Raw genomic sequence first — 13261 nt, 5'->3', positions numbered from 1 at the left:
ACCCCCACCCCGTCTCTCCCCCGCGTAGTGAGAACCAAAGAAGGGATTGGGTTTGTTGGGGTTTTTTTTCGCTTTGCTTCCTCCCTCCTCCCCCCAGTTTATCACAGAATTGGTGCAGCTCCAAAAGGTGCTTCCACTGCCAACAACGTCTCTACCAGGCTACCTTTCATGTTAGCATTTGCAAAACGGGACTGTACTTTTCCTTTGATGCATTCTTAAACCCACAGCCAAGGCTGATACAGTTCAGTAGATGCACATTTTATTAGAGAAAAGGAATTGAAGCTGCTTTACACAATGACTTCAATCACTGTTCAGTAATGCAATCAATGCTTAGATCTTATTTTCTGTATTAAAACCGTGAACTCATCCATTCAAGTTCTGTAGGGGAATATACTAAATGTATATACAAATACTGTAGGGTTAAAATCTCTGTGGATATATACCATGCCACTCTTGGGAGTTTCCAGATTTCTAACAATATCAAGTGTAGAAAGTATTAAATTAAGTGAAAAATCATTGTGCCTTCCAGTTCGCCTCACTGTAGTGACATTTTTACTAACCCTTGTGGCAGTACTCATAGCGCCATCAAACAGTTTGCCTAGATTCACTGCGATTAGTGGGATTTCACTTAATTTAAAACATTGCCTCTGTGTATGAAATATGCCCAAAGATACTAAAAACAGTGCCGAAATAGAAAACCATAATTATATCAAATGTTTATTGTAAGTGATGATTTGCCCATAACATGGTCATGTTCTGTAATTTACATCTGAGAATTAAGCACAGAATCGCTGACCTGTTTTGCCACTGTGCCGGTGAAGTAAAGGACCACTTTACTGACATAAGTAATTCCTAGAAGCAGTATTACAGATAAATTTTCTAGAGCAGCCCTTTGAAAATAATGGCCCCTTGAGTTACAGTTATTTAATGGAATAATGTATCAAAACTGCAAAATGAAGTTTTGGGACCCTTTGGGACTAGCAATCTCTGCAATAAATACAGATATACCCGGTGTATTGGGTCAGCCTTGACCACGCAAACGCATAATGGCTGATCATGTTGACAATGCATGCCAGGGGCAATAGCCAGAGGAAGGGCTTGCACGCTGCAAAGTTATTCCAGTTTTTCAGCCTCTGTCTGCTCCTCTAATGCAAAATATTTTCCCTCCAAACCGTGCCTCAGGAATAATAACCTATTTCAAGAGGAAACATCCCTAGACAAGTTCATATAGCTCTCCCGGAGGCAATGCCAGTCAAAATTAATAACTTGCACCCCAGGAACTGTGGCACTGGACTATCACAACAAACACCTCTGGAGTCTGCTCAGCGAGTGTGTCCCTGTCACAGGGACATCTGCAGACACTCTGCTGTGCTTTCATCTATGTACTAATATCTCCAGGAACACAACATAAAATGAGACTTGCCAGCACCTGTGCCTGCTCCCTCACCTCTGTACTTTTTTCATTCAGCCTGCCATTCCCTGCACATGTTTGAACATAACTCACCCTTCTCCTCGTTTGCGAAATCCCCTTTCAGGGATCTCCTCCCACAAGGATTACATTTTGTGTGCATTTGTAACCACCCTGCGTTGATGTGGCCTGTCATTGCGTTAGATGGGTCCCCGCAGGCTCCAAGAACAAACCCCAGTTCCCTAGAGCGAAATACGCACGCTAACCATCACAGATCTCCACATGCTCTTCCAAGCACCTCTCATAGAAAAAGCCCCATCCATTCTTAACCCTCTTCCTACACTTCCCTTCTCAATCCTGGAGGCACTTTCAAAAATTCCCCTATGCAGTAATCATCCTGAGGACTGTGGCAGACAGCCACAGTCTGGGGACACGGCCCACGAGGGCTGGCAGTGGGCATAGTGCAGAGCAGAAGAAAGCACACCGGGGACTAGTAAACTTGCTGCCTCTCAGATGGTTGTATCTGTTCTGCTGTTCCTGCCGTCATCAACAACAGGGAGCAGCACTTCTCGGATGCCTGGGAGAGATTACGCTGAATTTAAATTTGGCCTTGGTGAAACCCCAAGTTTCCGCCCCTTCTAAATGTTGTGTTGCAGTGTTCACATCCTAAATTTGCAGGCAGATGGGATCATGCTAAAGTGTGGAGAAAAAGACAGACTTGCCCACATTCATCTTGCTGAAAGCCTCCCTGAAAGCCCTATGAAGAAAATGTACATCATTAATTGATACAGCAGGAAAATCCAGCTGCTCTGTATAGCATTTGAGTAGAACGCAGCTACTTTGCAGCTTTAATAACTCTTAAGAATTGCATATAATATCTGTATATGTGGGTTCAAAGGAAGAGGGGAGAAAGGGGTGAAGAAAAAGTGGAAGGATGGTGTTAACGGGGAAGAAATCTCTACACGGAGCAGAGAATTTCAAAGGGCAATTTTTATTTAGCATCCCTCATTTTTTGAGTGTCATGAAAAGACTCTGAACACTTGCTTGAAGAGCAGTCCTACCAGCAGAAAGGCAAGTACTGCAGAGAAAGGATGACATGCAGAATAATGGGACATGTCAGGTGCTGAGATGTGATACTAGTGTTTTAACCAGACACACCCTGACAGAAAATTTATTTAAGCCCATACTTGTGATTTAGCAAAAAGTGTTTTCTACCCTGAGCACGTGCACACATGCAGTCAGTCCCATACACTCCAGCACATCCACTCCAAAACTTACCATTCTCTCCAGTTCCCACTGCCACTCAGTTCTAATCCAGTATAAAACCTGTTGTCACACCCTCTGATGGGGATGTTGTTTTTTCCCCCAGCTGGTCCATACAGCACCAGCAATGGCTTCTTCTGCAGCCTCATTTGCAGGTTTTGTCGTGAGGCTGGACAGGTGATTAGTAAATGCCTGGTGAGGCAGCACCAAGGGGCTGCCTAAATGTGACTCTTCTAAGATTCCCTACTTGACCAGCTAGTGCCTGTGAGAGGCTCATACAAGCTTTGCAGAAGAAGTACTGTCCAAGCTAGAGATTCTCTCTCTTTCGCCGAAAGGCAGGCTGCGTGCCCAGCACTAATTTACCAACCCTTCCGTGGAAGAACACAAGGATCATATCCTATGCCCTGTACAGCCATCATGCCAGGGACATGAATAATAGAGGCCTATGCTCAGACCTGTGTCATCATATGCACCACATAGGAGACTTCTCTAATGGCCTCCCATCTTCTGCTGCATTTTCAGCTTTCCACACTGGCCTCTCTCTGCTCTCAGAAGCTGGGGAGATGCAACTGTCTGATCCACGTCATCATGGGCTGATGAGCAGTACCCAATACATGTCAACACCTAGCAGGAGTGGCAGCGGTGTGGCTGTTGGGGACTGTTGTTCAGCGGGACAATCCCACACAGCAAAATGAATGACCCATCCCATGCAGGGGTCTCACGTATTGAGAACTGAGCAACCGGGGTAGTCTGCAGCGGCTGCGTTCATCTACTCATACACACTACACACCCTCTGGTACGCCTGAATGAGGACACCTTGGAGACATCCAGTCTTTTCACAAATACTCCCTCTCGGGCCATCCCTTTTACTGACGGTGGCTGTGGAGCTGCAGATTCACAAAAATAAAAATACAGTGCTGAGATGCGGAGACATGTACAGTAACCTTTAGAGGCTTAGTCTGCCCACAGCCCTCCTCCTCAGTGGTGGGACTAGATGTGTGTGCTTTGACATATTTTGTAGGGTCAGGGACCCCACAAGTGTGCCTCATGGGGTGACATGGGTGACTGCTTTTTGTCTTCTCCATGTGTTGACTAAATAACATTCCCATCATGGCAGATGGTGAGCGAGTCATTTGAAGCCGAGAAGAAACTGAAGGGGTTAAAGGCAAATCTGTGCCTCCTCCACTTGGTTAATTCCTCAGCATCCTGATCCTGTGTTGAGATGATTCAGGACAGAGAGAGAGGGAGAGAGAGAGAGAGAGAGAGAGAGACTGCCACAGTCCCCAGGGGAGACACCAGAGAAAAGACTTATATTTCCTATTCAGGAGGATTAAGTACAAGGCCATTGACAAATCACAGTAAACATCTGGATGTGAGCACTCCATCTATCAAGCCCTAATCCATGAAGTTATTCATTAATGAATTCAGCAAATTCACACTGTTCTATATATAGGGTTGGCTGATCTTGTTTAATGTTTGGCTTGGAGGTCTTTTACATCTGTATCAACAGATTTTTATTTATTGTATGAAGCAATCTACTCTATCCTCCTTTTGCTTAATTAATTGCTTAGAGTAAATCTTTTGCCTTTTTAAAAAAAAACACACAATGCCATATTTTTCTGATATTTTAAAAAATCCAATAGTTAAAACCCGACTATGTTCCTGCATTTTAGATTGTTTTGCAATTTTAAGCCCAAGTTCCTCTGGAAACTTTCCATCATGCAGTGATGGAAAAAGCATTAAATAGTAATTGATTTTCTTTTCTGTATTTTGTTTTGATTAAAATGAGAATCCCTCTCATTTATCTTCAGAGAGAAAGTAAGCATTGAGTAAATGGTCTGGTTAATTCAAAAGTAATTTGATCAGAACATCCATAATTTATATTGACTTGAACAGCAGGAAAGATGCTGAGTCTTACCGGTGACCAAGCTTATTTGTTTAAATGTTCTATATCTTGTGAATGTAAATTACTCTAAAAATGTGTAATGACCCACGTTTTTTAAGGAGGAAATGTGCACACAACTGTGCCCTTAGAAGTTATCTCTTAAGCTGGAATAACACTATAGTCTGCTCACACACAAACCAGGCTGTGTTTTTGGTTTTGTGCATTGTTTTTCACACAGCTGTGCCACCTTGTTTCTAGCGAAATCTGCAGGCTTTGTCATTGATGTTGGTGGAATCAGCATTTGGCCCAGAGGTTTGTATAAATCCAGCCGCAACAGGATATTTTCAATTCACCCTCAAACTTTTGGACTGTGCCTGACAACATGAATCATCTAAACTTGCAATTTATAATTTCCACCCCTTTTGACTTACAGTGCATTACTGTGATGTAATCTTTCACTGTAGGGACGTGATCTTAAATTGGAGGTCTCATTCTGCGCCATTCTTCTCTTTTGAATTCCAGGAGCATGTTCCCTCTCTCTCGGGTTTTTGCTGTTGTCACAAAGGGATGCTCCGAGTGGACAGTACCAACTGCAATGACCCAGTATAAATCAGAAGAATGAAGACAAGTGCCTATTGAAGGAGTGAAGAGTCAAGACCTGCAGAGCCACTCAGCTATACCTATGCAATTTTATCGTCACTGCTAGTGCAAGTACTCTCACGAGTGAACGTTTGCATCGATGCTTTTATAATGGCTGTACTCCATTGCAATATCTATTTCTGTATGTAAAGCATGGTATTTCTGGGCAAACTGAATGTATCCTTATCACCCAACTGAAAATACTTTATTTTCATCCTATGGCCATTGAAGTCACTGACAAAAAGCTCTTGCCAATTCTAAAGTGTAAGATCAGGCCACTCACTCAGGCTGTGAGGAAGAGGGACAGGAATAGATAGATCAAAGGTTGCCTGTCTAGGACAAACAGTTACAGTGGCGTGTGATTTAGGTGATCAGTCACTTACTTCAAGGTGTCAGGTGGAGAATTCATACTTTTGTATTTTGTTACCAGCTATCTGGCCAGTCACAATCCAGAATCCATTGCAGTAAGGTCTGTCATACACAGACAAAAATTAAGCCGCATAGGCTACTTTAAAAAAGCTAAATGACATGTTTACAAATCTATAGATTTTAAAAAGGAGTGGATTTGCTAAAACATTGAGTAACTTTATCCAAATTTCCTGCTTGTTTCTAATCTTTAAGCAGTCATGAATTGATTCTCAAGAAAAATCAAAATATGTGATGCTTACTCTGATAAGAGCTAAATTCATTAGATTTCTTTGTAAGCACACACAACTTAGCCAGCTGTATAGCCCACCATGAAACTAGGGGGCCGAATGTACTGATGGCTTAAGCAAGAGAGGGCTGTAAGTGAGTCATGGAGAGGAGTAATGAAACAGCTTTACCTGCACTAAGTCTTCAGTGCTGGAGAGGTCTCTGGGGAAACCCTCAGCTTGAATACAGTATTAGATACACAGCAGATTTTTTTTTTCCTGCCTTACCAAACAGAGGGAAGAATAGAAGACCCAACCAGAGGTTGTTTAAAGTTTTAACAAAGGTAGCATTTTAGTAAGCAAATTATATAGTACAATTTATATAGTAAGTAGAGTGGAGAAATATTTGACTTGAAGAAAACCAGCTAGCACATAAATGTAAAATAAGCCCTGCTTTGCTTTTCATACCCACCAGTGAAAATCAGAAGAAAGACTACTCCAGTCAATGGAATGACATTTATGATGTATCATTGTGGTAATGTAAACAAATCTTTTGTGTAAGTGTGTGAATGGGAGGAGGGCAAGGAATGGAAAATACTGTTTTATTTTATACACGTGCACACGGTAGCTAAAGGAAGGGTTTGGCATATGAACACTGACAAATGATGAACAAGTTGCATTTATTTTGCATAGCCACTAAACTCTAGATTGGTGTAGAGCATTTTTTTTTATTTTTTCTATACATCCATTTGCTAGGTTCAGGCTAGCATCTAATCCTCTGGACATTCCCAGAGGACTTAGACTTTTTTACATTTGAGGTGAATTTGGCTTGGCAACGGCAATGCACCATGTTACTAATTCTAATCCTCACTTTCAAGAGCTTTGTGTTTCAGTTGTGAAAAAAACAACTACTCCGTAATAGTTGTTTTAATAAACAAAGCAAAATGCAATAAATAAATACTACTTTGTAGTTTAATATCTGAATATAAGATTTTCAAAGCATTGTCAGATCAAAGCTTTAACAGTATTTAACTGTCTGCAGATGAATATAGGGCCAAATTCTAGTTGTAATCGATTTAAGAGCAAAAAAAGAAGCCAGTAAAGTGATACGCTAATGGAGCTCTGCAGCTTTGCACTAGCCAATGAATTGACTTTATACATTTTGTATCAATACTTGTACAATTGGGTAGTGGAGGTGGCTGCTTATGGTGGTGTAAAACTTTATTTTTTATGAGAAGCAACATTTTAAAATCATAATAATAATAAATTGTAGGGGGAAAGTGACAAATAGGGAATCTCAATCTATTCTTTCTATTAAAAAACATGGTATCTATAAGAAGCAATGCCAACTAGTCTTCATGCATTAGAAGTTCCCTGTTGTTATGAGAGCAACCAAAGGCAAATAAGCATTCCAGAAAATGGTATATGATGATTCTTACTGTGTTAGTTTATTGCTTAGGATGAAAGTGCTAATAATACCTTCTATAACTTCAGAACAGTAAAGGAAGAGAAGGACTGTCCAGCTGGACAACATAATGTCCAATTTCCTTCATGCTTATGCTAATACAAAGTTAAACCATCAGGGCCATATAACTGTAATTCAACCCAGTCCTAGTGGGAGCTTCCTTAATAGGAAAGGCTGGGATGCAGTGTACAGGTGCGTACATCCTGTAGTCCCAGCGAGTTCCTGGCTGCTGCTGCTGCTACCTGGACACTGCTTTCGAGGTTGGTGGCACCGGGCCCAGCCTGATCTACAATGGGAAGCTGAGATACTCTTATGACTGCGAAGAAACCCTCTAGAACATAAGAAATGAACCCAGGAGTGATGGCTGGACGCAGACTGACTTGCAAACTGAGCTAACAGAGGACAGGGAAGGAGATCTGGTGCTAATTTCACAAAGGCTGCAATGGTGATGGCTTCTTGGCTTGGCTTTGAATCAGACTAATTAAGTGTGCTCCTCAATACCTTAATCCCTGACTTTATATCATTCCTTGTTTTCTTCCTATCTTGAGATATTTGAAGGCAATCATGATACCGCATACATGAACCTCACACACACTCCCCAAATACATTTTCTTCATGCAGTCATGTTAGAAGCAGCAGAGAATGTCCAAGTTCATCAGACTGTGCTTGTTCTCCTCTTTGATTTTCTTTTAAGTTAGCTTCTCCTGCTTTCCCCTAATGTAGGATCGATAGTAGAAGTGTAGGAAGAGAGCAATGAGACTGAGAATGTAGAGGAAGACTGCAGCGTTGAAGCCATCAGGGAACGGGCATTCTGTGAAGAGGTTGTAGGAAGAATGAGCAGCAATGGCTACAAATTGGCACTGGAAGAAGGGAAAAAAAGAAGCAGCCAGATTAGGGAACCTACCTGAGACATAACTCAACTGTCCGTTAGGGCCATCATCAAGAGCATCACAACATACTAGTAGTGTCCTCAGCCCAGAGTATCACCTGCTTACCTCTCCTGACATCCCTGAAAAACGTGTCTTTCAAGCCCAACAGTGTTTTCCCAACATGAAAGGGTGTCAGGTGTTCACCAAACATTGAGGCTTGCCCACTGCTGCAGGGAGCAGGTTTGGAATCCAGTCTCTCCTGCCTGACAGCAGACACTGCCCTTGTGCCTCTTCTCTGCCACTGGACAGTAACTGAGATCTTGGAATATGGAAACTAAAGGTGGAAGACTCCCTTTTCCTGGTAGTAATCAGATTGTTATACCCATAACAATTTTGATGTGTATTTAGCTTACAGGGAGTTTCTACAGTTGCTACTTTTAGTCATTTAAACATTCATCCGTTTTTTCACCCTGTATTTTACAAAGTCACCTGTCTCAATGCCCTGAAGCAATGAGTTCTACCTACCAAAAATATGTTAATAAAAACTGATTTCCTGAGTTACATTTTGCATTACAGATACCTTTTAATTTCATACAGTCCTTTCTTGTTCTGATTTTGCCATTCAGGATAAATAAGAATTCTGGACCAGCCTTCAGTGTTACCACTATTTTAAATATATTCTAGCTCTTCTTCCTCTTCTCTGGTAGCTGCATAATTTTTGTTTGCATAATGTCTCTGCATGGAATTAATTCTTGCATATGCTTAACTATAATCATTGTCCTTGTCTGGAACATTGCTTTTATGATGTATCTTTGAAAAACCACAGGGTTGTCAGGATTTGTCACCTCTTCACAGATGAGAGAAGTAAAATCCAAAGGGATTCTCTACAGAAGTACACAGATTTTTCTTTAACTTGCCTCTGTTTGCCTGCAATTAGACATGCTCTTGGTTTTTGAAGAAACAGAATGAAGGCTGCTCAATCTCCTGCCCTACTGAGAAGTCAAAGTTTCCCCAAGCTACTTCCCCACACCTCTCAAAATCAGCCTGTCCTTTCAGGGCTCCAGAGGGGAAAAGGCTGCCATATACAACAGAAAAAGGAGAAATCTAATTGTAAATTTTTCTTTATCCTTCCCTTAAAAGGTGGGGGCTTATTCTGAGAGTACCATTCAGACCTCACCCATCACTTCATCTCTCATAGTGGCACATGTGGATACTTAAGGACACAGTGAATTCCATAGGCAGCAAACAGAAAGATTTGAGCCAGTGAGGGAACAGAGACAGACATCAGGGTCTATAATATCTGACATACGAAGTGCAGAGATGAACACATGGAACTAATTACCAGCTGCATGATTGTTAGGTAACGCTTCCACCATAAGTAACGGTGCATCTGTGGTCCCAGGCTGGCCAGGGCATAATAGCCATACGTGAAGATGTGTACAAAGGAGTTTAGCATCCCAATAAAGAAGGCTGAGGAGGAAAGAAGTAAGGATGAACAAGACACACAAACCACTCAAGACTAACCCTGTGATGAGCTCACAGCCACTCAGATGATGCTCTCAAAATACGTCATGTCACCCCTATGCACGAACCTTCAATCTAGACTCTGCCTAGAAAGGATGTCATATTCTCCCTTCTTTCATACCTAGTCCTTTCATATCCTTTCACATCCCATATCTAGTGTTCAGAGAGTGAAGAGCTTCAAAAGCAGAGGAGAGAATTCCTTATCTTCTGACCTCAGCGCTTCATACCATTCTGTTGTCAAGGTCTCATAGCAAAATAAAGGCTTCCCAAAAAAGAATGCCACAGCACCTTGTATGGGGTCTACCTATAGTGGCCTAGTACTCAGATGCTTCTCTTTTGGTGGAGCAAGAAGGAGAAGCAGTCTGGATACAGACAACGAAGGGAGTGAGAACTAGCCTGGACACGACAGAGCAGGAAGGGTAGAGCTGGAACCTGGGCTGCTGCAGCAGGCACAGCTGAATGGGCAGTGAGGGAGCACTGGTCTGAGTGGAGATACACATGGACCTTGTATAGGATGTTATTGTTTCTGTTTGGACCCATTCTGTTGGTACATTCTTGTTCTGGATGAGGCAGTGAATATAGCAGTCTATAGAGCCCAAAGAGCTGAGCAGATGGTATCAACTGAAACGCACATGTTTTTCACACCTTTAGAAGTAGGTGAGCTTCCTACCTGCCAGTCAGCCCATCTGCACTGTTTATGCTATTTCCACAGCACAAGAAAATACGAAATACAAGGTGTCTACGGAAGCATACCTTGTCCTCCAGGCACATATTTGACTCCTGACCACCACTTGAACAGCATAGTGCCATGATGATACACATGCAGAAAAGTCACCTGTTCTTGTTTCTTGCGCAGAATAAAGAACACCTGAAAGAAGCCGACAAAGGAACATCTTCAGTTTATGGGTTTAGACAAAAGATTTTACATTAAGAAGTGATAAAAATAGTTAATGATGATTCTGAATGTCTCAAACCCGTTTCCTCTGCTGTTGGTAAAAACTGGTGAAATTCTACACATGTGATAGGTCTTATGGGATGCGGAGGAACTGGAAGGCAGAATTTCTTTCCCAGAGCCCAAACTATTTTAACCTTTGCAGTCAGGTCCCAAGGTCCAAAGCAGACACATCTGAGACTCTGGTTGAGATTCCATACAATTTACAGCTGCTTGGATCTGGTACTTTTCAGGACATAGGTTAGATGTTTACCAGTACCAGACAACGATCCACAGGAAAAGTGCTGTTCTGAATGCCCAAACCCTTCTGGAATTTGCATTAGTAAAAAGAATGGGTTTGGCAGATGAATACATGTCAGGCCACTGTATTTCAGCATGCACATGCACACACACATAAAAATGAATCCACTTTTCAGGGAATCAGGACTGGCAAAAAGCTGCTTTTGTGGCTGATGAAAACAGAGAGAGGATTGGTCAATCCACTGGCAATAGGCCTAGGAGGGTTGCACATGATGATTCACTTTTCAGGAAGAATGATGTCAACTTATACCCCAAAAAGCACTAGGCTGTGAAGTCTTAGGCTAGTATATGGCTTACTCCTGCTGACCGTGCAGAGAGGTGGGATTCCTTTGTTTGTTCAGTTATTTAATTAGTTCATTTATAACATAGGAGGAGACCTGCAGACGAGCTATAAAACGGCACTGTCTTCAGGTGAACTTTCAGTTTCACACGGGACACAAACCTTTAACACAGAAGCTTGAGATAGTCTGTGGCAGGACATGTACAGTTGCAGTTCCTTTACTGGCCAACTAACCACTATTGCTCAGCCAGACAGGCAATGAGAGATGCTGTCTGGCAGCCTCAATCAACTATAGCTAAGTTTTTGGGGCACGATCTGGCACTAGCCAAGGTTAAAGCTTCTCCTCTAACACTTCGGTTAGGAGGGAATGACCACCCGCAGGAAGGGTGCTGGGGAGTGAGTGTGTGCAGCCACTGGGACAGAGACAGGCAAACTGGAAAGGAGCTATTAAGAAAGCCTAGCAGCATGATATCCAGTGGTGGTGCTGGACTCTTGCAAGCCACATGCTGTTAAAAACCAGCACGCTGAAGCAGTGCCCACTTCTTTAACAGTTATCAGCCTTATTCCCACAAACAGGCAGAGCAGAACACATGAAAACAGCAGCATTTACTGAAAAGCATCAACCAAATCAATACAGATCAACCAAGGACATTAGCTTTTGGCACCCTGCCCCATTCTGACAAGGGAGCGATGTGTTTACAGTACCAGTCCCGCTGTGGAGCCGAGCCGAGCCGAGCCGAGCCGAGCCCTCCTTACCGTATCAAGCAGCTCGATGATTTTGGAGAAGAAGAACCACCAACACGCTCTTGCCATCTGCTGGGCAGCACAGAGAAACGCTGTTAGACCTCAAAACAAAATCACTCTTCAGTCTCACGGCCCGAGATTTTCAACTGTGCAGGATGTGAATGCTGCACACCTGGGATCGACAGCAAAGGGGAAAAACGAGGGGGCGCTTTTATGGCTGTTGCTTTTTCTTGCCCCCCCTTGTTGTTGATCTGGGAAGAGGAAAGGCATTCAGGGTTGCTTTGGCTGGTTAGATGATTAAGTTTCTTGCTCTTTGACAAAGGAAGGGTGAGCTGATGAGAAACTGTCTCTAGCCTGATGGCAAGCGTAGTGAAAAAATAATATCCAGTTGCATCTGTTCAAAGCCTGGTTATGTCTGGAAGCAAAGTATAATAGGTCTGAATTCAAACAGAATAAAACCTCATCAGCATTTTGGAAAGCTGAAGCTGGTGGGACCCAAACCTCCCTGTGATGGCCAGGCAATGAATAGTTTTACCCAAATCCCCCTACTAAAAGAAATGTTGAGTAAGATTTATATTATGCAAAACTAAGGATATAAAAATTGTTTCTTTCATTGTAGTGATCACGCAGAATCCTTATACAGTCAATGGAAAGAGTCACATATATTTCAGAGGTAATTTGCAATATCTACATTAGACATCTATCTTCAGATTGTAGGATCACCCTCTCTCCAGTGATCAAAGAGGGAACTTTAGATGGCTACGTTGACTGAGATGATTAATTATTAGAGAACTAAAGCAAAGTGCAACTATTGAAGCCAACAATTTAGTGACATAGATTTACAAGAAACAAACTGGAGTAAAAGCCTTCTTAGGCATGCAAATTGCTGTTTATGAGCAAAACAATCTGCATACCCATGGGAGAAATGGGGCCTAAGGCAGGTTTTGTATAGAACTGTACCCTCATTCCTAGTTCGCTTCGGCTGTAATCCACTGGTTGGCACAGGTAGCTGTAGTTGGCCAAGACAGAAGTTACCAGAAACTGAAACAAAGGAAAAGCAATAGAGATCCATTTTCTGTTCAATGCCATCTGTTCCAAAATGTTGTGCATATTAATGTGAAGATAACAAGGTCTCAATCTAGTCCTCACTGACAGAAAATCGATGTAAATTATTCAGCTGAGCAAATAGTAAAAACCTAAAACAAAGTACTTCACATCCTTGTTGAAACCTGAAAAAGAAAATTCAATCTCGGCATATTTGTAACTCTTTGTGTAATCACGGGACTGCTCATAAATGCTT

At 42.2% G+C, this 13261-nt stretch overlaps 1 protein-coding gene across 1 annotated transcript in view; it reads right to left on the bottom strand.

The window, feature by feature from the left end:
• Positions 1-7981: 7981 nt before the first annotated feature.
• LOC104498057 (elongation of very long chain fatty acids protein 4-like) overlaps positions 7982-13261 on the bottom strand; it is an 8238-nt gene continuing 2958 nt past the window's right edge. Inside the window, exons 3-7 of the mRNA XM_010141381.1 lie at positions 12922-13002; positions 11974-12030; positions 10439-10553; positions 9504-9631; positions 7982-8152 (exon numbers count right to left, since the gene is read on the bottom strand). Of these exons, the coding sequence (XP_010139683.1) occupies positions 7982-8152; positions 9504-9631; positions 10439-10553; positions 11974-12030; positions 12922-13002 (552 nt within the window). The remainder of the gene's footprint in view (positions 8153-9503; positions 9632-10438; positions 10554-11973; positions 12031-12921; positions 13003-13261) is intronic.

The sequence above is a fragment of the Buceros rhinoceros genome, unplaced genomic scaffold (genome assembly GCF_000710305.1).
Source record: "Buceros rhinoceros silvestris isolate BGI_N320 unplaced genomic scaffold, ASM71030v1 scaffold2938, whole genome shotgun sequence".
NCBI classification, from domain to species: Eukaryota; Metazoa; Chordata; class Aves; order Bucerotiformes; family Bucerotidae; genus Buceros; species Buceros rhinoceros.
This window is presented reverse-complemented; position numbering and strand designations above follow the sequence as displayed.